Here is a 15,759-nt window from a genome sequence, read left to right as displayed (position 1 = left end):
CCTCGCAAGAGAAATGTTCCAGAACCTTGACCAGCTCCGTAGCTCTCCACAGGACCAGCTCCAGGAGCTTCCACATGCTCTGTTCCACATGGTGGAACTCTTGGGGTGTCCTGTGCAGGGCCAGGAATTGGGCTCTGTCCTTGTGGGTCACTTCCAACTCAGGAGATTCTGTGATTCCATGTTTCTGTGCAGCAAAACTTGGGGTTCCTGGGGGTGTCTGAGGCTGATCACAGGCAGACAGCAATGAAAAGGGAAACATCACCAAAAACAGAGAAGTGGTCTTTTCCCCATTGCTGGTTAGATCTTCAGATCCTTGACCAGTCTGTGGACACGAGCAAGCAGCCAATTGCCTCAGTGTGAGCAGCCACAGAGTTTTCTTCAGAATTTCCATTTTCAGGGATGAGGCTTTGTGGCACTGTGAGCAGAAAGCAGGCATGTGTTTCATAAAGCCTGAGCCTTGGTTATTTTCCACAAGGAGGCTGTCAGGAAGGGGGGCTCAGGCCCTCAGAAATGAAGTAAATCCAGTGACAAGCAGTTTCCCCATTTCTCATTTGGAAGCTCACAGTGCCAGATGTGGAATACCAAAGGGATGAGTTTTGCCTGCTTTCTGCTTGTTACACAGCTGAGTTAACCCCACATTTCTGTTGAGCTCAGCCCCGCTGCCTGGGGCAGTTTCGAGGTTGCAGCGGTGCAGAGCTCGCAGTGGGACGGGCATGGAGCTCTGCTGTTTACGGACAGCAGTGACGGGAGGGAGAGAAGAGCTGCCTGACACACCACGGCCGGGCCCACGCTCCTTGTGGTCCCTGTGGCTTGGGGCTGGGCTGAAGTCAGAGCCCGGCCCCGACCACGCCTTTCTGCTCTTTTTAAAGGTTGTTAAAGCAGCCGGGGTCGGTTTGCTGCTCCACTGCTTCCTCTTTGGTGGAAGGAGAAAGCTCTTCATGTCTTGGCGTGAGCTCCTTCCCCCCTGGCTGGTGATCGTAGCGGGACTGACGGGCATCGTGCTGCTCTGCGTCTCCACCAAGGATGTGCCCATGGCCCCACTCAGGACCAAGGTAAGGGCTCTCAAGGGGGGAGACAGGCAGCTAAACTGGGCTCTTTTGTTGCTTTTGATATTATTTTATGACTGAGCTCCTTACAAACCAAGGAGGGAACTGAAACAAGACTGTCAGGACAAATTGGCATCTTTCAACACACTGTATGTTTTCGAACCAAAAACAAGACCACCCCTTTGACTGGTCAGGGAATATAGGCTGGATATGGTCCGTGGATCAGTGGGGATGCTCAGGGTAGGCCGAGGGGAGGCAGCCCATGTCAGCAGCTGCCCTAGAACAACAAGGAACCAGTGGTGTCACTGCAGGGAAACTGCTAGGTCCCTCTCAAAGGTCAGTAGGAATGTGCCTCTGAGCTGCTGCTTCTGTCTTAAAAATAAATTGTCTTTCATGCCTTCTTCTCTTTGGTCCTATCTTGATTTCAATCCAAGAGCTAGCGTGCTCCTCACAGCTGGGTCAGTTCTGGGGGTAGGGGGTTAATGCCCACCTGCTCTGTCTCTTGATGCTCCCGTTGCAGAGGTGAGCTCAGTGGCACACCATGGTTTAACCCAACAGAAAGAAGTTATCCTGCACGTTTAGAGATAGCACCCCTCCTCCATGTTCCTCTCAGAAACAAAACTGGATTAAAAGTCCCCTTATTGCTCTGCATTCTGTCCTTTCCTGGTGATGAGCTGGACATAAATGTGGTGATCCCTCCCCTTCTCCCCTGCTTGGGAGCTCAGGGAGCTCCCAGCAGCAGCCTCTAATTTGTTGAAGGAAGAAAAAAAATTCCACATTTCTCCACCAATGCCATTCCTTTCTTCCTCTTCTGTGGCAGCCAACATGTCCCTGCTAGAAATCCGAGCTGTCACTGGTGTGGGAGGGTGCCAGCAGGCTCGGGCAGGGAGCTCCATCCTCCTTCCGCATTTCTGCTCCAGCCCAGCCCCAGCCGCTGGCCTGGGTGCCAGGACTGGTGCAACTGGGAGCTCCAGGAGGGCAGCAGGCAGCCAGCCTCGCTCAGAGGCTGCAGCCAGCTCTGTCTGGTGCTGAAATCCTTCTGGTGGCATTAACATCAACCTCGCAGGAGGTTTCTCCTCCCACACAGTCGCAGCTCCGTTTGTGTGTGATACAGCTTCGACCACGCACTACCATGGAGCTCATGAGTTTTCTTCCTGTCTGTGTAGGAGATATCCCAAACTGGGGTCATCTAATGGGGACAGAAGGGCCCTAGGCTAGCTCTGGAGCTGTTTGGGGTGTGGGGACATACAGAGCTGTGCTGCAGGGTAGTCCAGTAGCTGCACTAGCTCACCCTCATATACTGGGAGCAGCAAGGCTTGGTCAGCAGCAAACAGACAAACACCGGGGACAGAGACAGAGAACCCTTGGCTTGGGCAATAGCAGAGCTGCCAGGGGACAAGGGCTGAGCTGGTCATGTTCACTGCTGTTGCCAAGACATCATCTCTGTCTCTGAGGGGCTGCTGTGTCGTGTGGTGTCTGTGCTGGTTGCTGCAGCTCCCACAGCTCTGCACACATCAGGGCAACCCCAGCCTGTGTCACGTCATCACTGCAGTGGGACATCAACGAGACACAGGAGTCCCAGGTTGCTTGGGACAAGCGAGCTGCAGCCCCAATTCCTGCACAAAAGCCTGAGCAAAGCAATCAGCAGCAGTTTGAGTCCCAGAATCAGTGGAGAACTCGTATAGTGCCATCTCCCCTTGCTTTAGGACCTGTTTTTCCTGAGTTCCAGGTGGCTCAGCTCTCAGGGGAAGCCCTCTGCCTGGTTTCAGGAGCAGCTCCAGTGCATTCCACTGTGGGGTTGATGTATTTCTGGGCGTTTCTCCACTCCTGCTGCTCCTCATGTATATTCAGAAATGCAGATGCTTCCCTGCAAATCCTCATCATCTTCTGGCTTTGCCTGCTCTTTGAATGTAACAAGCAAACTCAAACACTGCAGTGCAGGCCCAGGGGTCACCCAGAATATCTATAGATACTGGGTAACCCTGCAATGTCAATCAGCATGCATTCAGTAGTGTTTCTCAGTAGAATGTCTTGGGGTTTTTCCAGTATGGCATTGTTCTGGATGCCGGCCCATCCCGCACCATCCTGTTCATCTACCAGTGGACAACCACCAAGGCAAACAAGACTGGGGTGATCACAGGATGCAGTTCCTGTCCTGTGCAAGGTAAGGTGCCCATTTCTTGCTCAATGGTCTGTGAGACTGGCATGAGATAGATGGAAAAACAGAGACCTGTGCATGGACCAGTGCCACAAATTCCTTGGCTCCTGCACCACTCAGCTGTGCACGGAAATAGTGAAGCACAAGTTGCTTATTTTCAGCATGGCTCGTCTCGACTGGGCAGATTTAGCCACACACAGCTGGACATCAGGCACTTGGCAGTAGCAGATGTCAGGATTTTGGGGCTGCTGCAGGCAGGGAAGCACACAGAGAGGATGAGGCTTGTCCTGATGTCCATATGGATCAGTGGTAGAGCCAAGGTTGCTAGAGCTTCTAACCCATGAGAGGCAGTGAACAGCAATGGAGACAAATCTGACTGCAGGTTGACTCCTGGTATCTTCTGCCTCCTCTTGACTGTGCCCTGGGCAGTAAGTGGGGTAGCTCCAGCACAACACAGCTGCAAAGACTCCAATCCCCTGTGTGGCATTTGACAGCACAAGCATGAGCTCAGCTTGCCTTTAGGTGTTATATTTCAGAGAATCTGGGGATTTTCCTTATGAATTTGAATCAGTTTGGCCCTGCCAATGCCAGCTGAGAGGGTTTCATGCATTAATGCATGGGATTTTCCTTCCCTATCTCCTAATCTTGCTTTGATGTTAAAGCCTGGTTATAGCGGGATAGGACCGAGCCCTCAGCAGCAGTGTGCTGTGGGAGGGCAGCTGCACAGCAGGCAGGGAACAGGGTTTGTGCCCTTGCAGGCTGTAAACAACACAAATCACACACAGAAGATGCAAGAAGGGCTCCCTGAAACCTTGTGTGTGTCCCTCGTTCAGCAGCTGGGCTAAGCAGCTCTGTGGGGAAGTTTGCTGTCAGCAGCAGCACAAGAGGCCCAGGCAGGTCGTGAGCCCAGGTGTGAGTGGCCCTGTCTGCATGGCAGCACAGCCACAGCCCTGCAGGGAAGCTGCAGCTCAGCCCTACACAGGGCCCCAGAGAGCAAAGCACGTGGTGAGGGAATCAGGAGGATGGGGAAGGGAGGCTCTTCCTGGGTAGCAGCTCAAAACCAACATTCAAGACCCCATTGATTTGCTGGAAAAATGAGTCAAGGCTGGCACACAGCTTCCCTCTGCAGAGCACTGGCTTCCTCTAGGGCAGGGGTGTCTTGCTTGCTGGCATGGGATCAGTGGCTGGAGGAGAGAGGTGACACATCAGCCTCTGTGTGTCCTTTGCTTATTTTTATAGCAACTAAAGCCACATTTTTTCCTCTGTGGGCTGAGACAGCCTCAGCTGTTGCAGCAGTCATGTGGCTGGTATAGATGTCTCAGCTGCAGAGCTAGGGGAGTCTTAGTGTAATTTGGGATTTCTATGCACATGTGTTTTGGTCCCAGTTCCATATTTTAGCAGGATGGGTACCTGGAAGACCTCCTTCATTCCACCTGTGATAGGTTCTGTCTTAACAATGTCGTAGGATAGCAATCTCTGGGGTAACACTCTCAGAGTTCTCCCATAACTTCCCTTAAAATTCCATTCTCTTCTGTGGTCCTCAGGTCCAGGAATCTCCAGGTACTCAGATTCTCCTCAGAAAGCTGGGAAGAGCTTGGAGCCATGTTTGAACTGGGCCCAGAACGAGATCCCAGCAGAGCAGCACAGCCAAACCCCCCTTTACCTGGGAGCCACCACCAGCATGAGGCAGCTGAAGTGAGTGAATATTGCAAACTCACACCCAGAGATCAGCACACATCACAGGATCATTCTGTACAGGCATCTCACCCTGTCTGCTCTGCAGTGTGAGCCATCCCTAATCTGCTAGTCAGGTAAACCTTCCTCAGGCCCTGAAGAGAGGAGCGTGCCATGGCTGTGTCTCCATGTGTTGCCCCAGGCAGCCATGACAGACAGTCCTGCAACTGCTGCCAGGCTGGTAGTGTCTCCTTCACAATTACACTTTCACAATTAGTGCTTGGGAAAACACCCATCAGCCTGGAAGCTCAAGTGCTTTCAGTCTGTGTGTCAGCCCACATGGGCTTGCAGAAGTGTTTCTTGTCAGCAAATTGGAAATGGTGGTGGGAAGGTTCACCTTATCACACACACTTTTGTGGACCCTCTTCTCAGTCACCACATACAGGGACCTTTATCTCCTTTTAGACACTGGGAAAAGTAAGGTCTGAAGGAGACCAGGCCAGTGGGATAGGGCCAGAGGATTTCCTCAGTGATGGAGGGTACTAAGGTCCTGAATTCTTAAATGGTGGCACAATTGTTCAAACCATCCCTCTGCTATTCTTGCCTCCAGTGCCTTGTGAGGGGAGAAGGAAGCAGCGGCAGGAATGGGATTGTCATTGTGTCTCTGGACTACTACCCAAAGTAGGGAGCACAGCAGAAGCCTTGCAGGGTGCCCCCACTGCAGGCTGCTCCTGGCAGGATACTCTAACATCAAATGTGTCTTCTTTTTCTTTTGTGTTTAGCCTCACCCATCCCATCCTCTCTGACAGTCTCCTTGCAGCTCTGAGTGGCACCCTGAAGTCATCCCCCTTCAGCTTTCAAGGGGCACAGATCCTGTCCAGCCCAGAGGAGGAAGCATTCAATTGGGTTGCTGTTAACTACGTCCTGGAGAACTTCTTCAAGGTAAAGGATGTCTCTCTGTGGGAGCAGCTCCTGTTAACAACCAGCCACAGAGACAAGTGTGGGATGGGTAAACCCCTGTGCTTAGAACAATGCTTCAGCACAAGTTCCACTGCCTTCCAGAGGAGGCAGCTTAGCTGCAGCACCAGCTGGTTGAGCTGAGGTGTGAGGCCCTGGCACAGGTTGCCCAGAGCAGCTGTGGCTGCCCCATCCCCCCACCCCTGCAAGTGTGCGAGGCCAGGTTGGACACGGCTTGGAGCAACCTGGGATAGTGGAAGGTGTCCTGCCCACAGCAGGGGGTTGGAATGAGGGGAGCTTTAGTATTCCTCCCAACCCAAACCATTCTGTGATTCCATTGTCATGACTAGGCTGAAGAACCAACCCTGTGCTCTGGCCTTCCATGAACATATCCATGCAGTTGCCCTAACAGACTTTCTGAGGCTTTCTGGCCAGCACATCCAGGAGGCTCACATAGATGACTTTACCCCTGGCTATGGGGCATCACCAAGAACTCCACAGTGCCTCTATCAAACAGGAGTTGCTGCTGTTTGTGGAGTGCTGTAGGATTGCCACTGGAATCCAGCTGTCCCATGGGGAGTCTAGTGAATGGTGAAGGAGATGCTGTTGCTGCCAAAGCAAAAGCCTCTCTCAGTGAGACACCAGGGAGGCCAGGGAGGCCTGCTCTGTATTTAGAAGGCACTTGTTAAACAAAAAAAAAGTAATTTCAGTTTTCTTGTTTCATCCATCACTTCTCAAGCCAAATGGTCTCAAAAAGAACTCAGAGGGCAAGAGAAAGGTGGGTTAGACTGAGCTATTCCTCACCGGGGATGTGAAAAGCAGCTCTGATAACCAGCAGCAAACACACACTGGTTAGGGAATTGTCAGACCTATTGACAGCAATTTGGCCTCCCCTAGCCAGGCACAGAGTGTTTACCCCAGGTAAACTCTCCTGCCTATGCTGCTAGCTTCAGCATTGCCAAAGTCAGTTCTGCAAGACTGCAGGAGATGATGCCACAGGGTTCTTCTGACAAAAGGATCATTTTAGCATCAAGGAAGCACTTGAAACCCGTATCTGCCCTCTTGGAAACATCCCTGCCACTCCCCAGCACCATCTCCACTGTCCCCTTCTCCTGCCTGGTGCAGCCATCCAGGCTGGGCAGCCCTGTTTGCCCCCACAGGCTGGGAAGGCTCTGTGCAGGTGGCAGTGCCTTACAGTGGCTCCTGTGTTCCCTCCAAAGCCACTGGTTCAGCATCCTTATGTCCTGTGGGCAAAAAAGAGTTGGGCTGGGGGCACCCCTGAGCTGCTTTCTCTATTTGTGCACTAATGCTGGCACTTGGCTGTGACTGAGATGGAGAAGTCTCAAGGATTGACCTCTCTTGTTCTTTTTGGGTCAGTATGACTGGCGAGGACAGTTGGTCCCCTCCAGGAAGGGGATGGCAGGAGTCCTGTCCATAGGAGGAACCTCAGCACAGCTCACTTCTGAGCTGGGAGAAGAGCAGCAAGCCCCAAAGGAGGGAGTGAGGCTGCAGCTGTACGGGCAGACACGCAGGGTGCACACCCGCCAGTGCCCCTGCCTCGGCACGGAGCAGCTCCGCAGCAGGCTGCTCGCTGTGCTCATCCAGGTGAGTGCTCAGGGCACAGCATCACCAAATGACAGCTGCACAAGCTGTGGTAATGGGCAAGGTGTCACTCACTTTGTCAATCCCTCTTTACTAGAGGCTGTTTGCATATATTAGGAGAACCCAGAGCATTTGTAAAACTTTCTCTCCCTCCAAGCAGACACACAGGCACCAATTCAACAGTTTCCCACTTACAGGTTCTATTTGGCTCCTACTTAACACACACAAAGAAAAAATTGCTCTCCAGAGGTGTCAACATCACCTTCAGGGTGAGGAGAGGTAAGGCTTGCCTTGGTTCCTGGGAACTCTCCTCCATCCCAGAATGGGAGCACCCAGGAACCAACTAGGACCTTCCATTTGGGGTATTTCCTTTGCTGATTTTAACCCTGAAACATCTTTAAAAGAGCAATATTTCATTTTGAAAACATCCAGGTGTTTTGGTTCTTCCAAACAAGCCCAAGAATCACTTTAGTCCTCATCAAAACTGTGTTTTTCAGGAATTAACTGCTCCCTGTCCATTCACTTTCCTCCCTATAAACCCCACTTGCCCTTATTTGAGGCCTCAATGTCACACATTGGCCTGAATGTCATACCAACTTTACCACAGTTATACTGGGAAATTGCTACAGATAAGAAACACAGATACTTGTGGGGTTGAACCATCTGGAAGGAAGATCAGAACAGCCTCCTTCTTGCAACTAGAAAGAGCACAGGATGTATAAAATTGTATTTGTGCTCTAAGGGAGGGTGGGCAGGGCTGGGACTCATCACCTCTCAGCAGGACCAGTCACTGCACAGACCCTGAGCTCAGCAGGAGCTGGGACCTGGCTGGGCCTCGTGGTTGACTCAATGCCATAAGATTTGGCAAAGCTTTCACAGCCTCCCTGCTCGATCTCAACATTGTGGTGCTTGGGGAAAGCTGTTCCTAACCACGTTACATTCTGTCTTCCTGTGTGAAGCCATGGGACACCAATGCCTCTTGCTGCCTCTGTCCTTGTTTTATTTTGCCTCCAGGATCAAAGAAGTGCTAAAACCGTGTCCAATCCCTGCTGGCCCCTCACCTACTCCCAGGAAGTGCAGTGGCAGTCAGTGCACGGGCCTTGTGCTGCCAGTGATGACACATGGAACATCCCTGGCCCCAAGGAGGTCTTCAATATCACGGGGTCGAGCAATCCCACAGCCTGCGTGAGCCTCGTGCAAAGACTGCTCAATTCTTCCTCTTCCTGCAGCTTCTTCAAGCATTCCCCTAGCAGTGGTCTCAAGCCCCTTCAGACCAGGTTTCTGGTGAGTTCTCATTTACAGTGGGATAAGCAACTGGTATGAGGAACCCATGAAATGGGAGCAGTTTGACCATTAATAAATACAGTGGGAACATCCAGACCATGACACTCCTGCCCTCTCCCCCTCATTGCCACATGGCTGTTCAAACATGGACCAGTGGCTTCCCACAGTGACGGTGGGGGAGCTTTTTTCATCTGTCTCTTCAATGTCTGCTGCTGAGACCAACTCTGGGGCTGCATGGAGCCAGCAGGGATGGGACAGTCAGGAGTTGTGTGCTGAGCAGGTCTTCCCACACCAGGTCTGTGGTAAAGCTGGAGATCCTCTGCCCCTCTCCTAGCAAACTTCTGGTCATGCTGCACCACAAGCACCCTTCTACCTGAGAACCTGGATTTAGTTGCCAAAGTCATTGAATTGTTAACCCAGGAGTAGTTCAAGATCCTAGTAGTTCAGGATCCTAGTAGGACAAGATGAGTGCCTTTCCAGGGAGGGTAACTGGAAATTTCCCCAGCTCCCTGCTCCCAAGTCTCCCATGGACATGGTGCCGAGGCGCATCGGGATCATCTCCCAGTCCTCAGCACTGGTGAGGTTACACCATGAATACTGTGCTCAGTGTTTGGCCCCTCACTGCAAGAAGGACATTGAGGGTCTGGAGCATGTCCAGGGAAGGGAATGGAGCTGGGGAAGGAGCCCCAGAAGAGGCTGAGGGAGCTGGGAAAGGGGCTCAGCCTCGAGAAAAGGAGGCTCAGGGGGGACCTTGTGGCTCTGCACAGCTCCTGACAGGAGGGGACAGCCGGGGGGGTCAGGCTCTGCTCCCAGGGAACAGGGACAGGAGGAGAGGGAAACGGCCTCAGGCTGGGCCAGGGGTGGTTTTGACTGGATATTAGGGAAAATTCCTTCACCAAAAGGGTCATCAAGCCCTGGCACAGGCTGCCCAGGGCAGTGATGGAAATCACCATCCCTGGAGGGATTTAAAAGCTGTGTAGATGGAGTACTTGGGGACATTGTTTAGTGGTGGACTTGGCTATGCTAGGTTAATAGTTGAACTTGATTTCAGACATCTTCTGCAACCAATATGATTTTTTGATTCTATGACCAGTCTACTTATCCAGGCAGGGCCAGGAAGGCTGCTGGATGCACGCTGGGGATAAACCTGATTCCATCTCTGCACAGCAGCAGCTCTGCTCGTGTCCCTGAGCCCTTCCAAGTCACTGGAGTCGACCCTGCACACCAAGGGCACCCTGGCAATGTTCAGCCACTGCCCCTCTCTTCCCTAGGGGTCATTTCTGGTATTCAGTGCAAGGGCACAGCACAGTCCCACCTGATGATTATTTCTGCTGCTGTTGTAGGTGATTTCTGAGGCCATGGACTTCATGAGAGGAATGGGACCTTCTCCTGACTTGGGTCAGGCTGTCAAGAGGCTGTGTGGGATGTCCGTCAAAGAGGTAACTGTGGAATAACTCCGTGTGCAGGGAGAGTGGGAAGCAAGAACACTTTGTTGCAAAAGTCCTTAAGGCTCACACTGACAGACTTGTAACTTACTGACTCCCTCAGGGAAAATCTGGATTTGTCTGGATTTTGTGCAGTTTGGTTTTTTGTGGGGGTTTTTTTTGTTTGTTTTTGGGTTTTATTTTTTACTTTAAGGAAACAGGCTCCCCTTATTTTCATTCCTCTCAAATCCCAACTGCTGCTGGAAACACCTCGACCTAATTAAAAAAGCCACAAATACCTTTTACAGTGTTTTAAGGAGCAAACAGGAAGACTGTTTACTCACTCCTGTACATCACCTTGGTCTTGCTGTTATCCTTCTGTCCTTAGCTGCAAGGGACATGTCCACTCGGACTCCAGGGTTGTTCCCATTTCACCTGGGCCCACGGAGCCCAGGCCAGGGGGAGTTTGTCAGTTCTTTCCCCAGACTGGTGGTTATGAGGTCACCCTCATTTGCACTTACACTGATGGAGCATCCACAGTAACATTCAAATGGGACAGCTTCTCCAGGGTTTGTTAATGAGCCCACATGCAGTCCCCTAAAGCATTCTCTTCTGGAAGGAGGAGAAAGATCCCAATGTTCCAGGTGGGAGAAAGGCTGCAGCATCAGCTCAACCTAATTAGAGAGCAGGGAATCAATCCTACCAAGCAATTCACCAGCAAGGCAACCTGGCTGTCAGTCCTGCTGCTCTTGGATCTGGCTTAATAAGATGGGAAGAGAAGCAGTAACAGAGGACACTGATTTCTACCTCACAGCCCAGTGAGTGCAGGCAATGTGGTTTCAGTCTGCAGTGGACACAAACCTCTCCTCCAGTGCCACAGTCAGTCTCAGAACAGGAAAGGAGAAGCTGTAGCAGACCTGAAATTCAGCTACTGAGTATTTACTTCTTTTATTTTTCTCCCCCGTCTTCTTTGATTTTTTCTGGAAATGCCACCAGCTGACTGGGGAGTCCCAAGCAAGCCTGGATACACTTGTTGACTACTGCACCGTGTCTGCATTCATCTTCCATCTCAGTACAACAGGATACACACTTGACTTGGACCGGCCTGCTTGGACTGCATTCCAGAAGGTCAGTTCCTACAGCACAGTGTCCCCAGTTACCAGGAGGGCTGGTCCCAGTACAGCCAGCCTGTTCCCACACTGGCAAGCCCTAACCAGCTGGGCTTCTCCAGCAGGATGGTTTTGCAAAATGGATTCACGGTTGTGGTAAACAAGAAAACCAGTGCCAGAGGTGACACATGTCCTTTGACATGGGTCAAAAAACTTCTCTGGATCAACACCATCTTCAGAAATCTGTGTTGGTAGGGAAGGAAGTACAGCTTGATCTCCACTTAATGCTAAGGACAAGCTGGTGATAACATTTCCTGAGCCTGTCCCTGCCTTTTTGCAACCTTTATACTCGTATGGGTTGACAAATACTTCACCATCATAGAATCCTAAGACTGGTTTTTGATTGGAAGGGAACTTAAAGCTCCTCTCATTCCACCCCCTGCCATGGGCAGAGACACCTTCCACTGTCCCAGGTAGCTCCAAGCCCCATCCAGCCTGGCCTTGGACACTCCCAGGGATCCAGGGGCAGCCACAGCTGCTCTGGGCACCCTGTACCAGGGCCTGCCCATCCTCACAGAGAACAATTTATTCCTAATATCTAATAATCTAACCTAATCTCTAATAAGGTCTGAAAGTGCTCCATGATCTGGAGGCCCTAAGGACAGGGGGATTTGATTCAGGTCATTCCCTTCACAAAAGAAAAGGAAGCCTGTTCCCAGACCTCTTCACAACTGACAATCACAGCCATGGTCCCACTAAGCATGGCCAAGTAGTGACCATCAGAAAAGGCAAGGTAGTGAGGTAGGTCCAGGACCCCCAGGGAGCCCGGCCTGGAAAGACAGAGACAAGCAACTAAACCATAGGTCTGAGGTTCAGCCAGGGCCAGAGAGACATCTATCCACAATGCAGACTTAAGATCCACTAGAAAAATGCATCAGTAAGCAGAGAACAGCTCTCCCCTACAGCACAGCTCAGGAGAGGGGCCTGCCCAGGCCAGAGCTTACATGGAGCACCCGTGCCCATGGACAGAGGTGTGGGTGGAAGTGCCATTAAGGCCTATTGGTACTCAGGGCACTGAGACTGGGAGAGCTCCTCATTTCAAGCCGAATCCTTGGCTCAGTCTCAGATAACACATACAAAGCCTTGGACTCATGCACAGAATCATAGCTGTGGTCAAGGCTGTCTCTGTCTCTTGTGACCTCTCTTTTTTATTTCAATAGATGGGTGATAGATCATCTGGCTGGACTCTGGGGTACCTGCTGAGTCTGACCAGCACCGTCCCCCAGGACAGCCCAAGCTTCCTCAAGGGGATTGAGCCGGGGGTCTGGTCCTTGCTCCTCATCCTCTTCGTGGTGCTGCTCATGGGCTCTTTCATGCGCATCTCCTATCGAGTGATGGTCAAGGAGAGCAGCTCCAGTCACAGGAACAGCAGTGTTTTTGACGACTGAGAGTTTTCTGCGACTCAAGACTCTTGTCAGAGCACAGTTAACAGGGTCCAGACAGAAATCACAGAGGTGTAAGTCACTGGAGGATGCAAGTGATTTTCCTGCAGGGCTCCCAGCAACTTGCTGGTACTTGCACTACTGTACTTTGAGACAATGGATCCTGCTCCACGGGAAGTCTGTGATTCCTGGTGGATGGCAAGCTATTCATTCTCCAAACAAGAACAGCCTGCATGGCTCTTCCTTGGGCTACAGCTGGGATTACTCATGTCAGACATGAAATGATGCCTCTGCAGGCAGGCAGGCTGGCCCTGAGCTATTGTGAAGTTAATATTGTATAATCCTGTCAAATGAGAAGAGGTGGTGTCTGAAAAAAGTGCTCTGTCCTCTTCTGTGGCCTCTCAAGAGATGATACCTGCAGTATTGCCATTAGTGAAGACTGGAGGGGCACTAAAATACAGTCAGAATATAACAGCCAACTGCTTCCATGTTCTAGGGAGACTGCAGGTATTTTCTCATCTCAGTGATGATGGCCACATTTCCTTTCCAATGAATGCTCCTGCTGACCAGGAATGCTTCAAAACCAATCCTTCTTAGTCTTGGCCTCTACAAAATATGCAGAGGATCAAAGGAGAAACAAAGGGCACAGCTGAGTTTTTGTGTCTCAGCTGAGTCATGACCACACAGGGTTAACATTGCCAATTTAAACTCTTTAGCAAGGACTCAAATTAACACATTTAATTTGATATTTGCTAAAGCTGAGCTCATGCTGGGCTGAGGTTCACCTGTTTGTTCATTTGCACTGACCTGCTTCTCCTGCTGACTCTGGAAGTGTCTCAGCTGACACTGTCCTTTAGACCAGAGCAGACTCGGGAACAGAAGCTTTCCTAATTGTCACTTTCATATTAGACCATGCCCAGAGTTACTTTATGATCTAATAATCAGGATTCCCCTGGGACCTGGCAGTCATTCCGGCTCCTCTGGTCTGCTCTGCATGTCTGAAAGATGAGGTGCTGTACAAATTCTGTGCTACTGTGAAGAAAAGGGATCGATTTGTACTGTCCTTTGATTTGACTAAGGCATTTAGAGCTCACTTCTCAACTGCTTCAGAGACTTAAAACACACAGACTGTTAAGAGCCTCAGGGACTAGTGTCTCCAAGGCTTTTCAGACCACTTTAAACAGAAATGTAAATGCTCACAGATGCAGTGATGTGCCTTGCAGGATTTTTAAAGCTACCATGGCACCTAAATCCTTTCAAATCTGATTATTCGTCCCTTGTGCTCCCAACTGATAATACAGAACACACACCCCATAATATTAGGGTATTCATGCATTTTCAGGCCAATTAATGAAGGTTTGGAACCTGCCAGTCAAGTTTAGAGGGGTGTGGAAACAGACTTAAGCTTCATATTCATTTCTTTGAGTTGCACATTAGATATTTTTAATTATATCATGTCATTAAAGAAGTTTTAATAGACTGTCTGTGTTATTCTTGGCAAGAGATCAAAGCAGGGGGGTTATTGTGAACACACAGTGTTTCAGTGAGCAGGATGGGGTGCTGCTGCCTCTACTCAAGAGCTATTTTGCTGTGTACTTTTTGGGGTACACAGCGAGAACCCCTGAAGGCACTTTCTTTCCAGTGAAAGATTTCAGATAACCTGACTGCTGGCATTTAGTTGATGAGAGACATGCCTACACCTTTTGATGTGTTCTTCGCTCAAACCATCTGAGGAAGGTAGGAGGCATCCAGGCATGGCAGCATAGAAAAAATAAAGAGGTTTTCATGGAGTCAGCAATATCAGGGAAATTCCTGAGACTTCATTCATCCTGCACGTGGAAATGCCATCCTTTAACAGAGCTCTGGCTCGGGGACCTGACAGCATAGCAGTGAGCTCTGGGATTCGTGGCTGAGATTTGGAACCTGCCGAGGAAGAATCCTCCCACTGTCAGAAATGGAAACAAGGCAGTGAGATGCCAGGAGCTCCTGGACTCCAGGTGCTCTGGCCTGTCAGTCACTGCACCTTCTTCAACTGGAATAGATCCCAGGGTCCAAGAGAAAAGGATATCAGCCAGAACTTCCCCAAGCTCTTTAGAAGCTGTAGGACTTCCACACAGATAATAAGCGAGTAATTAGGCAATGAGCTCAGCGTGGCCTCCTGACACTTCACCTTTGCCTTGCACATACCACTGAATTAAATCCCTGCACCTTGAGCCACCCTGATACTGAACCACTGCTCTGCCATGCAAAAACCCACAACCACTTCTTTTTCTGACTGATAAAAACATTTATAGATATATTTACTAGATTATAAAATAGATTGGGATTTTAAAACTGGTATTTTGGTAATAAAAAAAAGGCATAAAATAACAAAATGGGGAACCTATGAGAAAAAAGGAGACTAATAAATGGAAACATATTCCTTATTACCAGCTCTCTGTAGAGTAGCTCATCCATGTCAGCCCCGCAATAAGTTTGCAGAATAAATCCCCAGATTCCCTGGACAGCAGAAATCTACTTAAAAGGAGATTCTAGATGAACTCGCTCACTTTGAAACAAAGATGCTTGCAGGCCTTTGGTTACAATTCAACTGTGGAAATGATAAATAATGAGGATTTTCTAACTGTCTGTAAATTCTTTATGTTTATATAGGGCCCTCACTTCTCACTCAGGCTGAACCATGGCAGAGATCTTCTGGCAGATAATAAAATCTGCTCATGTGCAACTGCAGTTCTGCTGCTGTCAGCAAATACCAGTAAGAAGGAAATAAAAAGTATTAGATACAAAAACTGACACCAGAAAGCACTTTCTGTTTTAGCTCCAGACACACTACAGAGTAACTGAACTGCTCCTGGTTATTGGGACTTAACTGTCATTTAGGCAAAGCACCGTGGATTCTCAGCCAGTACCTCCCATCTGGGTTGTCCCAATGAATTCCCATGAACATTGAGGGAAATACTTTGTTGCCTGCAGTTCCACTCTGCAGCACCCACAGGGCCTGAATTGTTTCTTTCTTCCCATTCTGACACAGTCAGGCTCCCTGTGGTAGGAGAGTCCCAAGTT

General features: G+C 50.1%; 1 protein-coding gene across 2 annotated transcripts; it reads left to right on the top strand.

Annotated features, from left to right (window-relative positions):
• Positions 1-196: 196 nt before the first annotated feature.
• Positions 197-14,173, top strand: LOC134557046 (ectonucleoside triphosphate diphosphohydrolase 2-like). Of its 2 annotated transcripts, none has more exons than XM_063409661.1 (9): positions 197-1,052; positions 3,093-3,210; positions 4,749-4,899; positions 5,688-5,820; positions 7,213-7,440; positions 8,452-8,721; positions 10,065-10,160; positions 11,142-11,273; positions 12,475-14,173. In XM_063409661.1, exons 1-9 carry the CDS (start codon positions 714-716, stop codon positions 12,700-12,702), a joined length of 1,695 nt encoding a protein of 564 aa, XP_063265731.1. In that variant the 5' UTR covers positions 197-713; the 3' UTR covers positions 12,703-14,173. The 2 variants fall into 2 exon arrangements, with proteins under 2 accessions (XP_063265731.1, XP_063265730.1); XM_063409660.1 differs by having other exon boundaries at positions 199-1,052; positions 5,661-5,820.
• Positions 14,174-15,759: the final 1,586 nt, after the last annotated feature.

Source organism: Prinia subflava, chromosome 12 (assembly GCF_021018805.1).
Source record: "Prinia subflava isolate CZ2003 ecotype Zambia chromosome 12, Cam_Psub_1.2, whole genome shotgun sequence".
NCBI lineage: Eukaryota > Metazoa > Chordata > Aves > Passeriformes > Cisticolidae > Prinia > Prinia subflava.
The sequence above is the reverse complement of the archived record's forward strand: the minus strand, read 5'-3'. Positions and strand labels throughout refer to the sequence as shown.

Bases quoted from the DNA above. Each gene is read 5' to 3' on its own strand.
- LOC134557046 (XM_063409660.1), top strand. From the start codon at position 714: ATGGAGCTCTGCTGTTTACGGACAGCAGTGACGGGAGGGAGAGAAGAG. The intron at 3,211-4,748 runs GTAAGGTGCCCA...TGTGGTCCTCAG, and splicing joins CAGTTCCTGTCCTGTGCAAG to GTCCAGGAATCTCCAGGTAC. The intron at 11,274-12,474 runs GTCAGTTCCTAC...TTATTTCAATAG, and splicing joins CTTGGACTGCATTCCAGAAG to ATGGGTGATAGATCATCTGG.